The sequence below is a fragment of the Ambystoma mexicanum genome, chromosome 5q (genome assembly GCF_040938575.1).
Source record: "Ambystoma mexicanum isolate Mex_15411 chromosome 5q, UKY_AmexF1_1, whole genome shotgun sequence".
NCBI lineage: Eukaryota > Metazoa > Chordata > Amphibia > Caudata > Ambystomatidae > Ambystoma > Ambystoma mexicanum.
Window position 1 is genome coordinate 851,954,488 of NC_090933.1, and position 25,834 is coordinate 851,980,321.

The 25,834-nt window shown below is 49.6% G+C and overlaps 1 protein-coding gene across 3 annotated transcripts in view; it reads left to right on the top strand.

Moving 5' to 3' along the window:
* Positions 1-25,834, top strand: part of OTUD6B (OTU deubiquitinase 6B) — a 379,632-nt gene that overhangs the window by 323,637 nt on the left and 30,161 nt on the right. For all 3 annotated transcript variants that reach the window (XM_069621341.1, XM_069621343.1, XM_069621342.1), the window contains one exon: positions 15,096-15,202. In XM_069621341.1, the coding sequence (XP_069477442.1) occupies positions 15,096-15,202 (107 nt within the window). The remainder of the gene's footprint in view (positions 1-15,095; positions 15,203-25,834) is intronic.

Sequence of the window (25,834 nt, forward strand, 5' to 3'; positions counted from 1 at the left end):
TCAGGATACTTAATTACATATGCCAATCCATCACAAGCACAGAAAGTACCTGAGGTTGCCGTTGTCGGGTCTCATTATCAGTTTCGAATTCTTCCATTTGGGCTGATCTCCACCCTAAGGGTTTTCACCAAATTGATGGCGGTGGTGGCAGCGAGTCTAAGGAGAGAGGGGATTCACGTCCACCCCTACCTGGACGATTGGCTTTTGAGGACACTTTCTCCCAACAGGTCCTGGAACATCTCAGCTCCACCTGTCACTTCCTTCACAAACTGGGCTTCTCCCTCAACTTCAAGAAGTCCCAAATGATACCATTTCAAAGGCTCCAATTCATCGGGGCTGTCCTGGACGCAAACTTCAACGCCTCTTGTGCCTAGGCCAAGTTTTCCTTTGGCGTGTGGTCAGTGATGGCTGAGGTGGTGGAGCACAGCCTCAAAGGGGAGATGCAGGACAGGGTTGTGGCTCTTATTAAAGATGGCGAGGAAGCCCTCCTGATGGTTTGCAGTCTTGCCTTAAGACAGCATACTGTGTTGCAAGGACGATGGCCACCAGCACCATCGCTGCGTTTTTCTTGGCTGAGGATGTCTGAGTTTGCTACTGACCTCTAGGAGAAGCTCCTGGACATGCCCTTCGATGGCATGAACTTGTTCGGCACCAATGCAGACAAGTTGCTCCAGGCGTTTCAAGCCTCTTAAGGCAAACAGCAAGTCTCTAGAGCTAGCAGTGGTAGAGATGGTACCCTGCTCGGAACAAGGCAGGGGTTGGTACTCCACATACTTTCTGGTGCTGGAGGTCTGGCACCAATCCTGGTTCTGCTGCTTTTGAACTTGTACTTGTGCAAGGACAAGTTCAAGATGGTCACTCTGTCCCCGATGTATCCAGGCCCTGGACGTGAACAACTGGCTAGTCGCCCTGGATCTCCAGGATGCCTACTTCCATGTGGCTAAGCATAGAAGGTACCTGAGATTCAAAGTGTGGAACTGTCATTTCCGGTTCAAAATCCTCCCTTTCGGCCTCTTCTGCACCCAGGGTTTTCACCAAGCTGCTAGCTGCAGTGGCGGCTTGGCTCAGGAGGGAAGGCTTTCAAGTTTTTCCCTACTGGGACGAATGGCTCATCAGATCAAGCGTCAGCACACCTATACCGGACGGCTCTTAAGGGTAGTGTGAAATAGAGAGTAAGAGGTCATAGAACAAAGTGAAAGGGGAAGAGCAGTCCAGTAGAGTAGAGCAAGCAAAGAGAGTGGAGCAAGCAAAGTAAAAGAACAAAATTGTGATTGAGCACAAAGGTGGGGTGGTGGGGGGGTGATGTTGGGGAACTGATGACAAAATTTGAGACTGAAAACGGGGAACGAGAGGGAAGATAAAGAGACAAGAGACGAAAGTTAGGAAGGTGAAAGGCCCTATAGCGATTTAAAGACAAGACAGAGGAAATTGAATTTAAGGCGTGAATGAAAAGAAAGCCAGCCGAGAGAAGAATTTTATAAACTATGAATGATGAGGAACCCATTTTCTGCACTTTATACACAGAAAAACCTTGACCATCTGTTGGGCAGAATTGCATGCAGTACCCTCTAGGACCACCACATACAATTAGGTCTACAGGTGTAAGCAAAACCAACCTTTGGTATAAGTCTGTACTACACAGTTTTGTGGTAGCGAGCTGAGCAGCCAGGCTTATTTCAAGAGGGAATGTGAGCAGTAAAAGCGGTTACACAGAGGTCTTACAATCACAGTGGTTCAAGTAGACACTTAAACTGAAGGGTTCTTGGTAAAAATTAATTTATTACACAGTCATTTAGAAAACATTCACTAGAAGGAGGCAACTTAATATCATACACAAATACACTTCAGTACCAAACCAATAGGTTTCTAAGTAAATTGGGCTCCCCTGAAATAGGAGCAAAATGGCATTTCAGTCACTTTAAATAAGTGGACAAAAGGCACAAGTTAGCAGAATAGATCACACATACTTTCTTAGGCAGTGCAAATAGTTTTAGGTCACTAGAGGACTCGATTCAGTTCAGTAGGCCTAGGCCAAAGTCAATGGACTAGTGTCTTGGATAGGAAAGAGCAGTTCTTGAAGTAAACGGTAGTCTTTGCCAAAGTTCTCAGAAGTAGTTTTTACGAAAAAGAATCCTATGTTGGGTCACAAGCGCGAGAGGTAAGTTCTCACAATCGAGTTGGCACAGAACCTTAATATGAAGAACAAGATGCAGTAGAAGACTTTGGTTCCGGCAGTTCCTGCAGATCTCACTGTTCCTGAGCCTCAGTCGTGGGGACAAGAGGGAGGACGTCGAGGGACCCCTGCACTGCACGGGATCGTCGAAAAACGCTGACAAAATGGAGTCACTTCAGTTCCAGTAGCTGTAATTCAAGCACACAAGCTGGTGTCCTTTCCCCTGATTAATCCTAACCATCTCTGAGAATGGTATCCAGGTGGCTTACGAGTTGATTGGTCCCACCAACTCAAAGGAGAAGTAGTCCTTGAAGGGGCTTCTCTGTCGAGGTGAACGTGGCAATTCGGACCTGCAGCAGGGCTTCACCGGGCAAACCAACGGTCCAGGAGTTACAGCAGCCGTCCTCTTCCAGCTTGTCTTCGGTCCTTTCGTTCCAGTGGTCGACTCTGCTTTCCAGTCCAAGAGACTCGCCTTTTAAACAGTTTTCTCCCATTCATTCCAGCCTAGCTGCCACTCACCCAGCAAGGTGGCTGTCCTTGCCGGACATTCAGCCCAGCCAATCACGCCAGAGTGCACAGGGAGTTTCGGGCACCTCGTTCACTTCCTGCCCACCCCAGACACTCAGATGCCAGTCCTGAAGCCCGCCAAAGTCATGGAAACAAAGGGACCAAACCTAGTTTGGCGCGCAGAGACAAACATTAGAAGGACCTTTCCAAAAAGAAATGTCGAAAAAAGACTGTGACCTGTTTAAACAAAGGGGCTTAAGGCGCCATCTTGAAAAATATGGCTCCTGCGATTTTTAGCTACCGGTGTTCGCGGTCGGGAAAAATCATGGTAGTTCGTTGTAAAACCACTGCCACCAGCCATTTCGATAGAAAAGGGTAGCATTTGACTGCTACATGAGTTTCTAGACACAGGGGATACTAGGTACCCCCTCCAGCATTCTATAGGAAGATAGTGTGTGCTGGGTCTAGGAATTTAAAAAGACTGGTAAAGTCAATGTAACCTTACATTCTCTGGGAAACAGTAGTTTATCCCAGAGAAGGTATTTAAACCTTTGGGAAGTCTAAAAAGACATCCCTTTGTCACTGCACTGAGGGTGCTGTGTAACACACATGAAAGTTATCTTAAAACTCCATAATCAAAGAACACAAGAGTAAAACGCACATCAAAATGCATGAGTGGGAAAAAAGGCTCACACTCTTTCCAGGTAAAAAAAATCAGTCCTCAAAATCCAGCAAAGTTGATGGGGGTCTGTAAGGTGAAGGGAATTAGCACATGTATGAGAATTCTCCCTAACACACTCCTATCACCAAGTCACAGGTTTCCACCCTTGTAGCCCGGGACATAATTGACTGACCCAGATGACAGCATGACAGATGTCCACAGAGCAATTATAAGAATAACAAATAATACAACTGCACGTCCTGACACATAAAGCCAACTGCTCTAGACCGGACTCTGATGTTTGGGAACCAACTCCACCAGAAGTGTTAAAAGCGATAGTTTGATCTATTCGAGTCCCTGACTCCTGAAGACATGCTGCTATAATGCCCACATTAAAACTTCTATTGGCAAGGCCAATCGTTTTGTAGTTTGTAGTTTATGGCATTTTCATTCCTAGGCAAAAAAGCAGCAGATCATTGCACCCTACCTACTTGACAATTTCAATGCCTACAAATGAGTGTTTGAAGGTAACATTAGTAATACACCTAGTAAAATGAGGTAAGTTCACTGTTGTCTTTTTAACAATGTTTTATCACTAATAGTGTGTCTGTAAACACTAACTTGGAGGCGTATGGGGAACGTTTTTTGTAGTAGTAGGTAGGCATTGGTTCGGGTAGATGCAGGCATGGGGGTGACATAGGGTGAGGTGTGGGCAGACTGGTGGATGGATGTGGGCGTGGGTAAGAGCAGGCATGGGTTGGACAGGGGTAGGCTGAGTATAGGCAGGCATGAGGTGTGGAGTGCGGTGGGAGTTGGCAGTCATTGGGATTGGAAGGAGTATACCGCGATACGGTACGGGTAGGCAGGCAGGCATGGGGTATAATGGTTGTAGACCGGCATTTGATTTGTGTGGATATAGGCAGATATAAAGCATCTAGTGGGGTTAGGTCCTAGTTAAACAGCATAGGACCCTGCTTTCTGATTGAAATAGGTTAGACAATGCTCTGAGGAGAAATAATAAACTGACAGTCTGCACTCTGTCAGTCCGTGTACGTGTACTGCTCATTGCTGATGGCCTTAGAGGTCAACTCTTAGTGATTCTGTGCAGATCAACTCTAGTTTTCCAATGGATGCGACCATGGCTCATGAAGTCTAGACCTGTCATCCTTACAGCATTGGCTGACCAAAGTGCTTAGGGGGTAAACACCAAATTGTTCGTTTACAATTGGTCGATTGAACAATTGACCGATTTTAAAGGGTCACAATTGACCATATATATATATTTCTGATGTTTGTTAATCTGCTTAGAATCACATGCTGTGCATAGGTCCGACATCCAGTGGTCACTGCGGAGTATTGCATTTTGTTTTTCGTAGTCGAAAAGGGACGTCGACAAGGCGTGTCTGAAATACTATCCCTATAGTGACGTGCGTTGTACCCACAATCCCTCACGCGTCGAGGTCCCTCAGATTGTTTTTTTCCGCCCAGCTACTGGTCGCCTTTACGCGGAGCTCCTCGAGAGACATTGCAGATTTCATCTCCTCGACCTTTGGTCGTTTTCCTATTTAATATATAACATATCGATCCCTCCCTCAACGCAGTTGTGAAGCTGTCTCCGCCGAGCAAGATCTTCGACGGAGGGGACGAGCGGAGGAGATCCTTCGGCGTTGCCGAACACGTGGCCTGGCCTCGCAGGCCAAATACAGTAGGGAGAGTGGGGTCGTGGGACATCTCTTGTTCTTTTCTGAGAATGCCTTTCCTTTTCCCCTTCCTTTCCCTTGGGGTCGTTATCACGATTTATTGCCTCGGCTATGGAGAGGACACCCTTTAGGTTTTGCCCGCGTTGCACGGGCAAGTTTACTTGGAAGGACAAGCATTCACGGTGTAACCGCTGCTTGCCCCTCGATCACAAAGAGGAGGGTTGCACGGCTTGTCGGCTTCTTAAGCCAAAGACTCTAAAAGACCGTAGGGTCAAGAGGTGGGCGGCCTACGCTATGTTGAAGGCCGATTCTTCACCTGCCGCTGCTACCACCGACAGTGACGAGGAACGTGATAACACGACCTCTGCTACGGAAGTCGTAGACCCCTCTAAAGAGCGCTCGCGCTCTTCGTCGTCTGTCCCCGGCCCCGACGGGCTCGGCTCACGCCCTGCTTATGGGGATGAACACCCCCGCGACACTGATGCACACGATACCACACATAAGCACACAACCCATGGCTCTTCTTCGTCGAAGACGAAGAAAGCATCAGCGCCCAAGGAGACGAGGTTCCACCGGCGGCCTCCTCGGACCGTTCAGGTTCGAAGCCCCTCTCGCAGCCGCGACCAGCGACTGGGCTTTCGGCAAATAAGGGCGCCGCCCCCAAACCATCGGCCGGCGCGCACCAGCAGAGAGCGCACGCCACCGTAGAACGATCGACACCCGTAACGTCGAAACCACAGCCCTCCGCTGACAAACGAGTCGCAGAGAACTTGGCGAGGATCGTTGTAGCCGACACCCAGAAGCGTACGCCGAAAGACACGTCGAGCGCTACGCAAAGGTCGAAAGACACGCCGAAAAAGCCCGAAGAAAGACAGGGACTACCCCCTTCAGTCGAGGGGACCCCCAGCACACCGGAAGGCTTTTCGGAAGGCGACGGGACACTTTCCTCGACGTTATGGGAGAGGTCGAGCCGTTTTCAGCTAGATGACACTAATTTTCCCCCGCTAGACCGCTCAGGGGTACCCCATGAAACCATGGAAAGGCTCCATCTCTGCATGGAGAGAATGGAGAGGTTTATGAAGACCCAGAACCCTCCTACCCCCAAGAGAACAAGAGAACGGCCTCAGGAGGACCCCAGGGCCAAATATCCGAGACTATTCAATCCCCAGCAGGACACCGCCTCAGATTTCCATAATGTGTATGACCTCACTGGTGAGGAACAATACTTGGAGGAGGAGGATGAATTTGTGGACGATGAAGAGGGACAGAACCAGGAGGAAGGTCTGGAAGACAGCCCAGATATGGTAGGAGAAGGCTTCGGAGAAAATCCAGAAGAAGGACCTTCTCATCCCTGGCAATCCCCATCAGTATATTCGGACACTGATGTCCTGAACCTAAATCCTCCTGACAATTCACCTGTTAGAAACACGTCTCCCATTGACGATCAGCCCACATTCAATGCCCTGTTGCGCAGAGCAGCAGCACATTTCGAACTGGACACTGGGGAGATCTCTCCTGAAATAGACTTTGTGGAAAGAGTAATTAAGGAAAAACCCCCGGTCAGCCAGACCATTCCCCTCCTCGCTTCAGTGAAGAGAAGAATCATCCCTTCGCTATCCACACCCGCACTAATCAGAGGAGTTAATCCAAGAATTGAAAAACTTTTCACTCCTTCACCCTCAGACCCGCTGTACATCAGGGGACATTCCATTCCGGATTCCCTTGTAGTAACTAATACAAGTAAGAGGGCAGGGGTGCCGCTGTCCACCAGCGAGGCACCACCTGACAAGGAGGGCAAGAGGTTATATGCCCTTGCAAAGAGAGTCACATCCTCGGCTGCCTTTTCGGCAAGAATTGCGAACAACAATTCTTTGCTAGCTAGCTACGCAGATGCGCAGTGGGCCAAACTGCGCGAAGACGCCGAAGAAGCGCCGGAACCACTACGTACACGCCTGCTATCAACTATTGGCGAAGGAACCCAGGTCAACCAGAGTATTGTAAAGAACTCTCTGGATGCTGCAGAGACAGCGGGACGTTCCCTGGTTCAGGGAATACTCCTAAAACGCCATGTATGGCTGCGCAACTCAGGGTTCAAATTGGAGACACAGGCGTCTTTAATAAATAAACCTGTTGAAGACTCAAACCTCTTCGGGAAAGCGGTGGATGAGGCTCTGGAGATGGCTAAAAAAGAGTTTGACACTATCAAAACTCTTGACCAGATCTCTAAGCCCACTACCAGACGCGGCTATGGCAACAAACGCTTTTTTCGTGGCCAACGCCAACAGCAGAATCAGCAGCAACAGTACCCTGCCACCAATTACCAGACCAATAGTGGGCAGTACAGCCAAAGAGGCCAGCGCCGTGGCAAAGGGAGAGGTTGGGGGTCCACCCCCAGAGGCTCCCAAGCCCCCAACAACACCAAGTGACGCGAAGATTCGCATCCCCTCCCATGCAACACCGGTCGGGGGCCGGATAACATCCTTTCTTCCAGCATGGGAGGGAATAACGTCAGACCGCTGGGTACTTTCCACCATAGCCCACGGATACTGCATCGAATTCAACGGTTCCCCAACATACAGACCCCCGAGGGGACGACGCATGACACCGGAACACCTTGCCATCCTTCTCCAAGAAGTACAACTACTGCTGGAAAAAGGAGCCATAGAGGTCGTGCCTCTATCTCAGGTAACGGAAGGTATTTATTCAGTGTACTTCCTTGTACCCAAAAAGGATCTAACCATGCGCCCTGTATTAGATCTGCGCCCAGCGAACAAGTTTATCAAACCCCAGAAGTTTCGTATGGTGACCTTACAGGAAGTGATCCCACTGCTATCACAGGGAGATTACATGACAACATTGGACATGAAAGATGCATACTTTCATATTTTAATGTTGCCAGCGCACAGAAGATACCTCAGGTTCATGATAGAGGGCAAACACTACCAGTTCAGAGTGCTACCCTTCGGCATAGCATCGGCACCAAGGGTATTCACGAAGGTACTGGCAGTGGCAGCGGCCCACCTGCGCAGGTTGTCCATCCCAGTTTACCCTTACCTCGACGACTGGCTCATAACAGGGGATTCTTACGAAACATGCTTCTCCAATACCCAAAAGACTGTAGACCTTTTGTTCCAGTTGGGCTTCTCCATCAACGAAAAGAAGTCCAGCCTAGACCCCAGCCAAATCAAACAATTCCTAGGGGCTCTAATTCAAACAAAGGACAGCCTCGTCTTCCCCTCCAACGAGAGGGTCCAAAACATGCTGTTTCAGATCCCTCAATATGTGACCGGTCGAGAGGTGACGGTACGCAAAGCAATGCTCTTGCTAGGCATGATGGCGTCATGTATTTATTTGGTACCTCACGCGCGCCTGCGCATGCGCCCTATGCAAGAGTGGCTCAACAGCCAGTGGTGTCAGGCCAGCGGACTATGGGACGATCTAGTGGTGGTCTCGCAGGCCTTTGTTCTCTCGCTACGGTGGTGGACAAAGGAAAACCTGGAAAGAGGGAAACACTTTGCCACACCCGCGGCGGAAGCCACTCTAACCACAGACTCATCCCTCACAGGATGGGGGGCTCACCTATCCCATCAGACTGCTCACGGAGTGTGGACTCCGAACGTAGCATCCAAACACATAAATCTACTGGAGCTACTAGCTGTGTTCAAGGCGCTAAAAGCCTTCCAGGAACACCTACAAGGCAAGACTGTGTTGGTCTTTACAGACAGCACCACAGCCATGTACTACATCAACAAGCAGGGGGGCACCCACTCTCCAGGACTGTCCAAACTGGCCCAAAATATATGGAAGTGGGCTCTCAAACAGAACATGTTCCTACTGTCACAACATGTACCAGGGGACCTCAATCTGCTGGCAGACAAACTCAGCAGAGATTTCCCCCTGCCCGAATAGTACGAATGGCGACTGCACGAAGACATCGTCTTCGACGGCTTCACACAATGGGGATTCCCAGAAATAGACCTGTTCGCAACCCTGGAGAACTCACAATGCCAAAGTTACGCCTCCAGGTACCCCCAGAACCAATCCAAGGGGAACGGTCTGTCGATGCAATGGTCAGGGAAATTTGTTTACGCTTTTCCCCCCCGACTCCCCTTCTCAACAAGGTGGTGCACAAGATGCACCAGGAACAAGTAACCATGATACTGGTGGCCCCAATGTGGGCCCGACAGCCATGGTTCGGTCACTTGATGGAGATGTCTCTATCTCCCCCAGTGAAACTCCCCTGTCCGTACAACATGCTGTCACAAGACAAGGGCAGGACTCTGCATCCATGCCCCCAGAACATGAACTTAGCAGCTTGGCTCCTGAGATCATAGAATTCGGACATCTACAGCTCCCGCAGAGATGCATGGACATCCTCAGGGAAGCCAGAAAACCTAACACTCGCCACTGCTATTCTAGCAAGTGGAAGAGATTTGTCATCTGGTGCAGGGGAAAAAGCATCAACCCGATTGACTGCTCTCCCACACATATTGTTCTATACCTGACCCACTTATTGGATTCAGGTCTAGTGTTCAATTCCATTAAAGTCCACCTAGCGGCACTTTCTACATACACCACTTCCCAACTCAAAGTGTCGTGGTGGAAGATCCCTGTTATAAAGGCCTTCATGGAGGGAGTAAAGAGAATACACCCCCCGATAGCTGACCCAGCTCCCGGATGGGACCTTAACGTGGTACTTACCAGACTCATGGGCTCACCATTCGAACCCATGCACAAAGCATCTCTTAAACACCTCACTCTTAAGACTGCTTTTCTAATAGCTATCACCTCCATCAGGAGAGTAAGTGAACTACAGGCTCTTTCTGTTCTAGACCCCCCTTTGTTACAGTTCACAGAGATAAGGTGGTTCTACGCACGCACCCAAGGTTTGCTCCGAAATTCATCTCGAAATTCCACGTAAACCAGTCTATAGAACTGCCAACGTTCTTTCAAAATCCTTCCAACTTGGGAGAAAAAAACTCTGCACACACTAGATGCGCGCAGAGCGGTCATGTTCTACATGGAAAGAACCAGACCACTGAGGAAGACTAATCATTTCTTCGTCTCGGTGGCAGCAGGAAGAGAAGGGGATGCAGTTTCAAAGTCCACTATTTCTAGATGGATTGTTCAATGCATCACTCTCTGCTATACTCTTGCTAAGAGAGAACTGCCCTTTAAGCCAAGAGCACACTCTACTCGAGGCACGGGGGCATCCATAGCAAATGTTCCCCTTGAGTCCATCTGCAAAGCGGCTACCTGGAGTTCTGTGCACACCTTTACAAAACACTACTGTCTAGATGCACACTCGAGATCTGACTCCCAGGTGGGACAGGCAGTATTAAGACATCTTTTCTCTACTGTTCCTTCTCATAACCCACCGCCAACTCCGGGTACTGCTCGCTAGTCTATGCACAGCATGTGATTCTAAGCAGATTAACAAACATCAGAAGACAATGCATTACTTACCGTAAAAGCATTTCTGATGGTTGTATCTGCTTAGATTCACATGCGCCCACCCTTCCTCCCCGCTCGGATGGAAGAAACATAGACTTCCTTTTATATCTCTTTTCTGTACTCACTCACGTCTAGAAGGCTCCCTCAGGGCAGAAAAATACAAACAGAGGGACCTCGACGCGTGAGGGATTGTGGGTACAACACACGTCACTATAGGGATAGTATTTCAGACACGCCTTGTCGACGTCCCTTTTCGACTACGAAAAACAAAATGCAATACTCCGCAGTGACCACTGGATGTCGGACCTATGCACAGCATGTGAATCTAAGCAGATACACCCATCAGAAATGCTTTTACGCTAAGTAATGCATTGTCATATATATATATATATATGGGTTTTGGGTTGGGTGGAGGGTTGCAGGGGGTTCCCCCCGCATATATGTTACAATTGACCTTCACAATTCGGTCAATTGTGAAATGGTCAATTGTAATTCGAACAGTTGTAAAACAAACAATTCGTATTCAACCGCTTAGGGAAGTACAAAGTCCTGCATCACAAAGATTGCCAGTCAACTGGAGAAATGTTCCCTACCATTTTATTTTTTCGACAAACATGTATTCAAATGTGTGACCGCTGGAGATTTTCTATCTTTTCTGGTGATTCCCCACAAGTTAGAGACTTGGCAGGACTGCGTATCAACTGGGGGATGTACGGTTCAACTTGCGTTACTGAGAGGGTGGATACTTTTGTGAATGGAGACAAGCATTAATACTAACGGGCATAAGTGTATTTCTCAATTCAATCGTTCAAATTAATCTGCCTTACTCTGGGTACAACCAAATCGGTGGGTGACCAAAGCTTTGGCTGAGTCACCTGCTACATTCAGCGCAAGTTCCTTGTCATAAGCTGATAGCAACCCCTCTATTGAGTTTTACAATTGTCAATAAAGGAATGTGTTTTTGGGTGTACTAGCATACAGGCAGGGTTTCATTTATATTTATTTTCTCATTCTTTTTCTGTGGGTTTATTCACTCTGTATTGGGTAACTGTTGTAATCATCCTTCACTGGTAGCATCTTAACTTCAAATATTGGCTTTTCCTGTTGCAGAGTTGTTTCTCCGTCACCCCTCCACATTCTGCAGGCACATGCATTTTTTTTTAAGTGGCACACAGTGGTTAACGGGGGAGAGAATGATAAAAGGCAATCAGTACTTGGCACGTTGTATGCTGCAAATATTGATGGTTGACATGCCAAAGGGATGTTCTGCTTCTCAACAGCCTTCCCCTCTCAATTAGCCATGCAATGGTGATTTGCCGTACCTTATGTGCTGTGACTAAGAAGCATGCTTGGTTCTGGAAACCACCGACCTTTGAGGCATGGAGGGAATCCCTGGTACACTTTGCAATGGTTCCCGGCAGTTGGTAACATTGCCTCAGGCCAGAATGATGAAGCAGTCCCTGTGGCCCAGACCCTCCCCACCCCACTAACCCAAAGGGGTTAATCCCAAATCAAAAACCCTCGAAATAATCCCAGGGTAATTGGTCGCACCCTACCCAGTTGAGAGAGCTGTATCTCTCTTTAAATCGACCTCCAGCGGACAAAATAAGTGCCCGCCCCTTTCTGGGTAAACATTTCCTTTCACTAGACGCTGCTAGCGTTCAGTGTAACATTGATAAAACGTTATCCAAAACGTAAATGTCTTTCACAACTCAAAAACGACACTTGATCAAACCCGGGGGTCCTCCCTCCCCCATACAATGTTGAAAGTCTTGGCTTTCTGACTGGGATTATATCGCGGGGTACAGAGGCATTGCGTCTCGGCAGATTTTTTTTTTTCTGCTGAGAATAAATTGTTAAAAGTTCCCTAAGCACACGGTCCATTCAGTAAACCAAACGGTGTTGTGCACTTACCCAGTGTGTTTCCAGTGTTGGTTTCTCATGCTGCGAAAGCAGAAGCTCCAAGTGCTGCACAAGCAGCACAGGTAAAGATCACAGAGTATATAGTGGCTTCCAAGATAGCAGGCAGGACAGTTCTAGAATTGTTCCCAAGCTCATACCAGGCCGAGGTACTCTGGCAGTATACCAAATCATAGCTGTCTGTCAGTCGGAGAAGACCAGTACAGATCCACCTCAGAAGGGGGTGCCCCATAAAGAACAGGCAACCCTGTGTGGGTTGCAGGAGGCTCGCAGTTAGCGAAAGCTGGAGATTGCGAGTGCTTAAGAGGGAAAGGGGCTGGAGAAACTGAGGTGAATTGAGAGGTGGCAGCAGTGGAGAGCAGGAGGGGGTGAGGGGTGAGAGGTTAAGGAGGTGGTGGCAGTCTGAGTCCAGGAGGCAGCAGTAACCTTTGGCGGGGCAAGCACACAGAAGGATTAGGTAGTAGTGGGAAGGCGGTAGTAACATTAGGTGGGGAGAGCAGCTAGGCAGCACTGCCATTGGTGGTACTGGCCGAAAAGAAGATGGGCAGGAGGTGGTAGCGAGAGTTGAGTGGGATGGAGGTAGCAACATCAGACAAGTTCAGGGGGAGGAGCGCATCAAGCCGCAGACCTGGAGGCGAGGTGGTAGGATACAGTGTGTTGTAGGGGGTGAAAAAACTGAAGGGCATCTTTGTACTTGGTATTGACGTTTTTGATGGTGGCTCTGCTTTATTTATAATTAAATAAAGCTCGGGGGGGCAATTCATAATTTCCCCCCGGAGCTTCTGAGATGTATTACTTATGCATGCCATGTGAGTGTTAACCGGTGCTTTTTGTGGTCCCTCTGTTTTGTCCTTTCAAAAAAGAGGATAAAAAAGGAGAGGCTTTCGTCAGAATATGGTCTGAGTTTAATCTTGCTCGTATAGGTCTACTGTCTTTTCCCCCTATGCCATGGTCTTCAAAGACAGTGGAGGAATTTCATTGGCTTGAACTTAAAAGGGTGAGCAACCTTTGTGTCTTGGTCTAAATTGAGAGTTCACTGTTGGATTTACTGACCCTTGGAAGGGCCAGGCCATTGCCAAACAGACCAACCCTTGCTTCATTGTCATGTGAATCAAGGCGTGCCTTCAGCTGCTTAACAAGACGGTCCATGAAGGCATTGGGGTCTATTCCGCCAAAGGCTAGGCATCTATTTTCATATTCTAACTAGTGTACCCTTCCTGGACGTTAGTAAGGCTGCCAGTTCGTGGTCTCAAAATACTTGTACTCCACATTCCTGTCGGGGGCAACATTGTCTTGCAGCAGTTTCTCATTTGGATATTGCATTCTCATAATCAATTGCAGACTATGCTGCAATAGGATACTGCTTTAAAGAAGGTAATTTCTTTTCTGTTGGATGCAGTCTTCATCCCACAGATCTCATTGCCTTAGCACCCATCACGCAGTGATCTAGAATACAGCGATTGCGCACATCTGTTGTGCTGTTTCTTTATGGAAGTTCTGCTGTTTCTTTATGGAAGTTCTGCTGTTTCTTTTGGCTTTTGTGGAGAGAGGAAGTTGGGTGGAAGAGAGGTTTTGGGGCGCATTCATATATCCGCTACATCACATCTGGTGCCCAAGGCCCATGACACAGTGGCGTAGTTGGACATGGAGTCAAACCTACATTCCTGATGACTGTTCAAAGTTTTCTTAATTCATTCTGCCTCTCACCTTTTTCCAGACTATGAATATGTGGGAAAATTGTATCCATTGGAAAGATTACAAAAGGTCCGTGATTTTGTCTTAAAGAAAAAACTGGATCAGTTCTGTAGGTGCCAACGTTCTCTCTGGGCAAATGCGGAAGCAGGAAACCATGTTAACATTTTGTCACACCAGTGGTCAATGTCTCTGCTGAGAGGTGAAATCACAACTGCTGCAGATGCACCTTGGCTGACCAAGAAGTACTCGTAAGAAGTCTTACCGCAAAAGCCTGCATATTATTTTTTTATTAATACCGTGTGTTTCAGTTTACAAAAAAAAGTTTCATACTTAAGAAAATTTAGACGATTTCAATTTAAAATCCTTCCTTACATGAATTAGCACAGTAAACACTTAATAACTGTTCCGAATTACTGGACACGTTTCATGGCGAAAACTAAGATCTTCTAGTCTAACCGACTATTAATAGCCTGCATATTGTTAACAGTCCAAATGTGAAGCATGATCTCTCAACCTCACTTTGGCATCTGCAGTAAAGGTTTTTGTTCTTAGCCGTCCAAGTATGACCGTTGAATCCCCACACCATTTTGTATGCTTTTATTGTGAGCAAGAAATCGGAGTCCATGAATTCGAACCTTCAGTCTTGCATGTATTTACTGAATAATTTTCTACTGATTTCTATATATTGTTGCCAGATTAGATTTTATGCAAGTACCTGCTTTACATTAACTCGCTTTCTCACTGAGCATACCCAATTAATGCATTTTCAATCATTGCAAAGAATTATTTACAAAACTATTTTCTTCAGACAAGTAGTATTTGTATTGATCAACTTTAAACTAGCATTAAATAAGTGTTATAAGAAAGAACCAAAATATATGACTTTCTAAATTATATATTTCAAAATTAGCCTTAACCAATCCATTTGTCTTTATAATTACTACCGAGTGTTCTGCTGGTTTCAAGCAATTTTCTTTTCTTTCAGCAACGAGCGCTGTCGCATGTTTTGCAAACACCAATAGAAGTGATACAGGCAGATTCTGCTCCCATTGTTGTTGGTGAGGAATATTCAAATGAACCAATCATACTTGTGTAAGTAAAACTATTTAGCCATCCTCTGATTTGAAGGATGTATGACCTGACATGCAGGCTTCCGCCTAGGACATGTATGTGTATTGGAATGCAGTGCCTGGTTGCATATTGTCATGAAGCCCAGCATTCCTTGAGTGGGGGCAGAGGGGAATTGTAGTCGTTCAACCTGCCTTGTTTTGAGTGTCCTCGGCACTGCAGCTTCTTTTACGTCACTTGCACTGTAAGATATTGGTCAATAGGTCACACTCTGATATGGACAGTTTTTGGTTGGGTAGCTGGGGGTCCAGGAGCGAAGGACTCTTATCTGTAACTCGGGGTTTGCTGTCTTTTCCCCAGTGTTCCCCCTTGGTTATGCTCCTTATGCCTACTTTGCTGCCTCAATCCAAGGAGGCCCTTTCTCTCATTTTTGCTTTCAATCTTTACTCTTTTCCAGCTTCTTGTTTTAGTGCCACATGTGCGTGCCCACTGCCGCATTGGATGTAAGGCATATCTGGGACAGCTTCCCACTCTCTTCCTGTCCAGGCCTTCCTTCTTGTTGCCTCCTTCTTTTGTGATGCTCTCCTTCCATTCCTTCACTTGTTCCCTCATCACTGTTTCCTTCCGGGTTGTGTTTTGTTCTTACTCACTGTCGTAGCCCCTCTCACCAGCGTCGCCTCTTCTTGATGTACTCTTTTATGGCTATGCAAATTGATGGTTATGTGTAGGCTTTAGAATACTAGAAGCAAATGGAAGAGATAGGATGCTTGGACTATATTAGAAAATGTTCGTATATTGGGAATTGATCACTGACTGTACTTTTTTTATTGTAATGCTCATTCTCTTTACTAGAGAATACATGTTCATAAATACGAAATGGAGAGTGCACATTCCTTGTTTATCTAGTTTAGGAGTACATATTTCAAGTGTAATGCATATTGTTTTAGTGGTGAAAACTGTTTAAGCACTTTTGATGAAATGTAATGTTTATCATTTACACAAGGATAACAAGTAGACTCTCTGGTGTCCTGGTGATGAGTCCACACTAATAATGCTGACTGATGCAATAGTAAGCCTTTCAGGTGCTCGAGTAGAGGGGTTGCCTGCATAAATGCATTGCATTGACCAACTAACTCTCTGAAGCCCTTTGTCCGGTATATTCCTAATCTGTACTGCAAAACCTGCCACAGCGCCAAATGGGCACTGACTGGCTCTGAGAAGGTTAGATTCTTGCAAGCGGGTATGATGAAAATCATGTCACATGTTACTTTTAAAAAAATGGTAAGAACCATGATGTACATGTGCCTCCCTGCCTCAAATGTGCCTACTTGTCTACTACATATCCATCACTCAGATCCATCGTTTTGCTGCAAGGGACAGATGCGGCACTGCACTGTTTTTTTTTTTTACAGTATTTCTTTTTTGGTGGGAAGTTTTCAGTGATTTTCGTTTGTGGCATGTTTTTAGCATTTAATGTTTTAAAATGTTCTGCCACACCTTTCTCTGTGGGACTTTCCTCTGCATTCAATTTGTGAACATGTTCTGAGTGCGAGCCCTTGTCTCGTCCAATGTCTGTCTCATTGCCAAAGTCCATGCTTCTCTTGCCACTGGTTCCCAAATCTGTCTTTGTTTTAACATCCCTAGGTGCTTGTTTCCAAAATGGGATCCAGCGCATAAGAGTGGAAAATGTATCATCTCCCATATATGAATCAAGCATCTGTTGAATTTGTCTTTTCTCTCAGAGGCCTAAGGGCCAGAATTGACCCGATCAAGAGGAGACTGGGTACCCCTCTCAGCCTGGAGTGGGAAGCCTGCCAGAACTTCCACTAGAGACCGTCTTGCCCCAGGGACGGTGTGTGGGAGTTTGGATGGCCCCAGTCCATGTCCCTTGTTTGGACTGAGTACCCCTTATACTCCTATGTTCCGTCTCCTTTCCTCCATACTGTATGGGCGTCCCTCGCTAGGGATAGGCGACAGAACCTTTTTCACTAGAAAAATCATCTTCCCCTTTAAATTTAGATGCGCACAGGGGCGTGGCCCTTGGAGCATGCGCTCCCCTGACTCTGCCCACCAGCGCCACTCCTCGGTAATTTTTTTCGTATTACCGGGAACAGACTGCTTTCACCAGCGCTCCTAGTAATTCCACGTGCTCTTCCCCGGAGAAGTACTTTTGTCTTCTTTTTCTCTTTAAATCAGGTACCGCTTTGTCCTCTGGCGCCACGCTCCTCTGCGGCGCATGTCGAAGACGGCAGGCTTCAGCAGTTGTCCAGCCTGCGAGGGTCCCTTCCCAACGTCTGACCCCCCACGCCCTCTGCCTCCGCTGCTTTGGCCCTGACCATGGCTGGTACGGCTGCATCACGTGCAACGCTCTGACACTGCACGCCCTCAAGAACAGACTAGCCAGATGGAGGGAGCTCTTCGGAAGGTGGCCCCCAGAGGACTCAAAAACGTTTGTGAAGCAGAAGACCAGGCCCAAGGTAGGTGCACTGTTCTCCTCCGTACCCTGCAAAGGCGACTCCTTTCCTAGGAAGCACACCTACGGGAGGGACCTAAAAGGTCCTATTACCAGCACAAGCACCAAGGCTACTCCGGCCACCAGCCGAGGGGTCGCAAGATCCTACCGGTGATTCCGCTGAGGGACCGCAAGGTTCTATTTCCGAGTCTCAACCCGAGGGGCTGATGTCTGAGGGGGCGCCTGTACGCAGCACTACTGGCTCCACAGCCGAGGACACTCCACCTACCAGGAACTGTCCTGAGGTGCGGGGTAGGCCTCAAATTCCACCGCTCCGCTTACTGAAGCAAGCCGGGCCCAGCGCAGCAAGTACCACGATGCAGGCATGTGGCATGTAGCAGGACAAAATGGCCGCCGGGCAAGACAAAATGGTGGCTCGTCCCGACACCATCTCCCTTAGGGACCAGGTAGGGGAGCGAGTTTCCAGGTGGGGCTGGTCAAAGCCTGTCACTTGGCCCACAGCATACCCATCAACTTCGCAGGGCAGATGCACCTCACCCCATACAGCGAGACAAGGCGCGCCTAGATCTCAGCAACCTCAGTGCCAAGCACCTATGCCTGTTCAATCAAGCACTCCTCCGGCCTGTGAAGACTGGTTCTTTGAGAAGTTTCTTACTCTCATGAGGTCCAAATAGATGGCCACCATCCTTAGGGATTTGATCGGGGTTATGCTCCCTCTGGTACAGCCGTTCGCACCCATGTACACGCCGCCTTTGGGTCCAGCTCCTCTTGGTCCAGCACAGCCCCAAGTGCCCGTGCCAGTCCCTATGACACTGGCTCTCGTGCCTGTCTGAGTCACAGCAGCCCCGTCTATGCTACTGCAGCAGCAGTCCGGCGCTGATGATCAGTAAGCCACAGCTTCCTGCACGCATCACTCCTCCGGCTGCACCGTGCACTATGGTGGACACTGATGAGGAGGAGGACCCCGACACTCCATCAGCCAAAGCCTTTCACGAACAGCTGGCGTGCCTCGCTGAGTATTTGGGGATCCCACAGACACAGGTTGAACAACCAGAGGTGGGGGTATTGGCAGAAGTTCTCGTTCTACGCAACACGGCTAGAATGAGAATCCCAATGCAGAAGGACGTGATGTCGCTTGCCAAAAAAGGATGGCTCAAGCCACATTCTACCCAGCCTACCAATCAGCATCTCAATACTAAGTTTAGACAAACAGAAGGGGACCCCTCTTACTGTCGGCGCACCCTTTGCGGCAGCATCACTCTACTCTTAGTCTTCAGCTACATCAGCCTCCACACTCCTGGGTAAGGAGGAGAAGATCCTGGAGGCATTTGAAAAGAAAATCTATTCCAATGCTACTCTCCATCTGCGCCAGTCCAATGCAGATGCCATGCTGGTGGCGGTCAACCAGAGGCTCTGGCGAGAGATCGCTGATTTCAGACCCGCTTCAAGGCTGGACTGGCTGAAGCCAAAATAGTGGCACAGGACATATTGGAGTCCACGGTGGCTCACATTGATACCTTGGGTCATGCCATCTGTATTGCTACCGACATGAGAAGGACGGCTTGGCTAAGGGCGAGGAACTCGATAAGAAAAGGTATAGCTTGCAGACTGCTAAGTCTTTATCAATCCTCACCAAGTCCACCCCTAAGGCATATAGCAAAGCGCACCAGCGCTCAGACAAGGGAAGGTCCTTCAGAGGCTTCAGGGGCCTCCAAGAGAGACAGTCCAGACAACCGGACAGATCCCAAGCCAGCACAGGCGCAAGGAGCACAAGGGTTTTTTCCAGTCGCCCTCCTCAGCAACAGTCTCAGAGGGCAAGAAATCATGACACATCCATCCGGTTTCATGAGTCTTCAGTGGGGGGCAGGATTACCAATCACGCTCACCGCTGGCGGACAAGGGTCACAGACCCATGACTCCTTTCCGTAGCATCCACGTTGGTACAGCAACCCTGTTGGCGGAAATTTGCTTGCTCATAGAAAGTGAGGCAGTCCCAGCCTCTCAGCGGGGTCTGGGCTTCTATTCACAGATTTTCGCCATACACAAAAAGAACCAGGCTGGCCTTGAACCTTTCCCTTCATCTCCAAAAGTTCAAGATGGATGATTACCCCAACACTAACATCGGAGACATTGTGTGCGGGAGACTGGATGTGCTCCCTGGATCTGAAGGACGCCTACCTACAAGACCCGATCTGTTAACCCCATCTGTCCTTTCTGCGGTTCAGGATCATGGGTTTTTATTTCCAATACAAGGTTCTACCCTTTGTCCTGAATTCGGCTCCCAGGGTCTTTACAATACTGAACACGGTGGCAGCCCTACTCAGGGTGCAGGGTCACCACATCTACCCATATCTAGACGACTGGCTAGTCAGGGCCAGGTCTCCGGAGGCAGTCCAGCACACTGCATTCGCCCTCATGGGGTACACTACAGGAGCTGGGATTTTCCATCAATCTCAAGAAGTGACAGCTGGCGCCCACACAGAGTCTAACCTTCCTGGGCCTTATCTGGAATACGAGCTCCGAGAGGATTTCCCCCTCAGCGGACAAGAGGGCCACGGGGCATTTTCTCAGCAGAGCAGTGACCTCGGCATGGCAGTACCAACACCTCTTGGGCATCGTGGCTGCGTCTCTCCTGGCAGTGCCGCATACGAAACTCAAAATGAGGCAACTGCTCAAGTTGCGAGCCATCTGGCTTGCTCTCAAAGCCTTCCTCCCGATGATCAGTGGCAAAGCGATCCTCATTGAAACGGACAGCTCCACCAGCATGTATTGCATCAACAAGCAGGGTGGCACCCAGGCCCCCTCCCCACTGCACTCTAGCAGTCCACATTTGGGAGTGGGCTCTGGAGAACAACATGCACCTGACGGCAATCCACCTCCCAGGGGAGTCCAACCTAGAGGCAGACATGCTCAGCAGGCTGGGTGAGGACAACTACGAATGGCAGTTGGGCGAATAGGTCAGGGGCTCGCTGGGCGATGCAATGCAGATCCAGTGAAACAACATGAATTTATATGCCATCCCTGGCTGTCAAGCCCCCAAAGCTTCCATAGCAAGGTGGATGGTTGCGGTCATCAAGGAGGCGTACGAAGGGCAGCACAAACCTCTTTCAGCAAATCTGCATACCTTCGCAATCAGAGCTAAAGCCACAGCAGTTGATTTGCAGAGGCATGTCACATGGCAGGTTATCAGCAAGGCAGCTACATAGGCTATGCCCTCGGCCTTCTGAAAGCACTACTGCTTGGATGCCGGCTCCAGATCGGACGCGGCATTTGGTCAGGCAGTGTTAAGGAACTTGTTTCCTTAAGAGAACACCTCCCCACCCTGGGGCTACATTCAGCTGTACTCGCCCATACATTACGGAGGAAAGGGGGCGGGACGTTAAAAGTTATTATTAGTTACTCGCTGTGGGGGGGGCGTGGCCATGGTACATGGAGTGAAGACGTGACTCCTCCGAGCTCCTGCCCTGATCCTTTTACCGATCCTATAATAAGCATCCAGATCCAAGCCACCTTATAAAAATCGATTGTCCACCAACAACAACCGATCCTGCACACTCGGTGCCCCAGTCCAGCAAGAAACTGAGCCAGCGTCTCGTGGAACGAGACCTCCGAACTCGAGCCCCCCTGGGACCAAGATGGCGGCCGTGACAGCTGGCTGATCCGGAGGAGGAGGGGGGACGATGCGCCCAGTCGCGCCCCACCGAGTAGCCAAAACCCCTCAGCGGCTGCTGTGACCTTGATCCCCAGCCTCAGGGCTCCTGTCCCTGCCCCTCCCCGCGGTGACCATACGCGGTGGACACCACCTACCTACATCTGCCGAGGCCGGGCGACCCAAGGAGGAGGAGCCGGGGACCCGGCCCTGGGGTGAACCCCGGGACGGACTGTGAAAGTAGCGAGGAGGGGGGGCGGGCTGCGAGGCCCGTCAAGTGTACCCAGGCTCCGGAGGGCCCGCCAGCACTCTCACCTGTGCACGCTGTGACTGTTGCCTGGCCCCTGCAGTTAATGTACTGCGTGCAGCGGGCCGCGACGGTGTGTCGGCCCAACAACGCACCGTCCCCCAGCAGCAGGGAAGCCACAGCGAACTGGAACCCACAGGCAGCCACACTGCTTCCCTGGTAACGAGGGAACCTCCGCTGCGGCCCGCTCCAACGGCCCCCACCTGCTCGACTAGGAGGACCGGCCTACACACACACGCCTTCCAACAGTGACAAGGAAGGCAGGACGATTCGGCGGGTCAGGAGGCCCACAACTCAACACAAACTACACCAGTTTTCCTGCAGGGGGGCCTGCGCCAGCATCCCTGAATAAAGTGGAGCAACCACCAATCCCTGCCCGGAGGAGTGACACTGGGTGACACAGGAGCACCTGAACCTTTCTACTGCTGCCCGGAGCCCGGTTTGGTGGCACCCGTATCCCCCAACCTCCACGCACATGAAACAGTGGGGGACGAGGTTGGTCCCAAGCGCAATAAATCAGGGGGACATAAAACCAGTATCCTGCCACAACCTATCCCCAGGACTTTGCAAGGGGACCCCCCTCCTGAGCACCTGAAAGTGAACGGAGTCCATCACTGGCCCTGGCCTACCAGGGGAGACCTTGCGTCTGTCCCCAGCTGCCGTGCAGGAGCCGCAAGCGACATCACAGCACTGGTTTTTCCCGCCGCGGTCGGCGACTATCTTGGAGGCACATGCAAATTCTAACCCCCATGAGGTCACCGTACTGGGAGACAAGCCCGTCCCCAAACACTCGGACCACCTGCTTCTAACAGCGACCTTAGGGGCGCCCTTGGCCCGCCACACAAGGGACCACAACCGTATACAGCGGCACGTTGCCTCCTGCAACAGAGGGTCCCGGGTCGGAGTTGCTGAGACAAGCACCTTGCACAAGGGTATAGGGGGCTGCGCTGTGGCTGGAGAACGCCAGTCAGTGATTGCCCCTGCACACCGGCTGCCTCCCACTCCGAGCGCCACAAGCATCCGGTGTCAGTCCCCCGGCGCACACAAGAGCTCTCGCTGGGGCAGTCATCTGTGACCCATGTCGGGAGACCGGACCCCGATTGGACCCCAGCGAACAAGCGGCATAGCCCCTTCTTCCAGGCGGGCCGGCACATCACAAACGAACATGCCGAATTCCAAAGGTAAAACTAAAACACTTTCATGGAGTCATTCTCTGCAGGTAAGTCCAAAGAACCGGACCAGCAGGTCAAAAAGCCCAGCCCGGGACCCACTACACCTTGTGAGAATGACAAGGCCAATCGGATATTAGAGGCCATCAGCGGGCTACACTCCTTTATAGACACTAAGATCGGGGAGGTGAAGGCAGACATGATGCTGATGCGTCAAGACTTACGCAACCTTGCAGACCGCATGACCACCATGGAGACCGCGCAGAAGGAGTCAACCGAGATCCTCAAAGACATGCTAGGTACAGTCCAAGAACTTGAGAAACGTAACAAGTTCCTAGAAGAGAGGGCTGAAGACCCCGAGGGGCGCTCCAGGTGCAACAATGTGCGCCTACTCGGAATTCCCAAAGGAATGGAGGGCCCCAACCCCACCAACTTCATAGAGACTCTCATACAACAAGAAATAGGCGCTGCCCAGCTTTTCCAAGGCTTTGCGGTAGCGTGAGCACATAGATCCTTACAGAAGAAACCTCCACCTGGCTCCCAACCACGCCCAATGATAGCCAGAATCCTCAACTTCGAAGATCGGGAAACCGGTCTGGGCTACTCGCGTGAGGGAGGGGAAATTATAAGAGGCAACGCCAAGATTGCCATCTACCAGGACTACACGCCCTTAGTACAAAGGGCAAGGAACTCTTTCATCCCAATCAAGGCCAGGCTACGCCAGTTGAACATTAAATACATGCTAATGTATCCCTCGAGACTCAAGATAATACATAAAGGCAGAGCTATATTTTTGGAATCACCGGCGGCGGTTACCATGTGGCTAGAACACAATAACTTGGCGGATGGGGAGGAGAAGGCATCATGACCCTTGTCCCGAGCCCACATGGCAGGACCACCCAATGACGAACAGAAGGCACAGATCCAATCATCGATCGCACAATAAAGGACAGGAGGGAGCCGGCCCTTCAGCCCGACCTAAAGCACCCCCGCGAATGAACCCGCTTCAGCACACTGTTCACGCGCCACACCCGCTCAAGATGACCTGGAAGGGCCCTGACAGAGCGGGGGCACCCGAGCAACGCAGAATCTGCTTAACTGCTGGGTGCAGTTGGTCCACTTGGACAAGTTTGGTTTGTTTTATTTTTTGTTCTTGGTTGCAAGGTCCCACAGTCCTCGATATAACCACTTGGCGGAGCCGGAAGGCACATTACAACAGGCCAGGGGGCCAATCCAACGAATATGGCAGCTGATATCAAGGTGCTGACATGGAATGTCAGGGGGATGGGCACATACATGCGAAGGAACAGAATAAAATCCTTCCTGAGAAGAAAACATATCTCTATTGCAATGCTTCAGGAAACGCACCTCGTCACTGAGATAGACTCTCGGATCCCGGATTGGTGGGGGGGTCAGGGCTTCGGAGCAACATACTCTAAGTACGCCCGAGGAGTGCACACATGAATAAGCGGGAATGTACCCTTCAAACTCTGGTCCAAAGAGGTGGACCCCGAGGGCAGATACCTCATACTCCGAGGAAGCATTGAACAATGTGAAGTGTGCCGAATCAACACATACCTCCCCAATTGTGGCACTGCAGTGTATCTTGCCAAACTACAACTGAAGCTATCCCCTATAGAGGGGGAGGCGACTTCAATTGCCTTCATGATCCTACTCTTGACACATCCATCCCTCCGACGCAACCAGCCAACCAACCTTCTTCCACCTTACAAAAAGTCATACAAGAACTGGACCTGTCGGAGGTGTGGAGGGATCTGCATCCAGAAGGTAGGGAATTTTCATACTACTCAGCCCCACATGAGTTATACACCCGAATAGAATACTTAATGATAGAAAAAGCACACCTTCCTCAAATAGACTCCACCTGCTACCTGGGCAGAACCATATCCGACCACTCCCCGCTCCTTATGGTATGGAAGCCAAGGGGTCCCAGACCACCCTTACCGATGTGGCAGATGCCAGCGGACGCCCTGATCGATGGGGCATTCACGGAAGGGCTCTGCGACAAAATAACGGAATACATGGATAACAACATGGGAACTGTGAACAAATGGAGCATCATTTGGGAAGTGGGGAGGTCCTAGCCAGTCCCGGCGGGATCCGGAAAACGCTCAAGAAAGAATTGGAGGACGGTGAGGAGAAGATCAAAAGACTGGAGGCCGCGGCCACCTGAACTAAAGAACTTGAAAGGGAAATGTCCACAACGAGGAAAGATTGCCAGGAAGCCTGGGCCAGATTAGCTAAATTCGACTATTTCGCAAAAACCACTAGGGCTCACTCGAAACAGGATAAACCAGGCAGGCTACTTCCATGGCTGTGTAAAAAAGAGAACCCGAGACTCCCGATCCTTGAAATCAAAGACCAGACAGTCATCACACACACCACGCAAACGGGGATTAATGAAACATTCAAAAGCTTTTACTCCCATCTGTACACCCATGACTCCGTACCCCAGGGCGATATCTACGACACGCTAGAGGAAATAGGCCGCCCCACAATAGAAGAAGCCCAGCGAGACACACTCAATCAAGAGCTAACAACCGAGGACATTCAGGAGGCGATCAGAACACTGTCCACCTGTAAAACCCCTGGGAGCGACGGGCTTTCCCCAGAGTTCTACAAATCATTCACAGCTGAGCTAACTCCGATTCTACATGAGGTCTACAAGGAAGCCTTCGAGACTGGGGTATTACCAAGCAGCATGAATGAGACCCTAGTGCTCCCCATACCCAAACCCGGGAAACCAACATTAGAGTGTGGTTCCTACAGGCCAATAGCCATCCTTAATTATGATATAAAAATCCTCACTACCATACTTGCTAATAGATTATCAAGAGTTATTGGGACCCTAATACACAAAGATCAGAATGGGTTTGTCCCGGGCCGTAACACAACAGTGAATTTACGCAGAGTGCAGCATATCATAGCACAAACCACAGGCTTGCAGGAATCCTACGCAGTAGTCTCCCTGGACACCATTAAAGCATTCGATTCCATTTACTGGCAATGGCTCCTGGCTACCCTGAAACAATTCGGC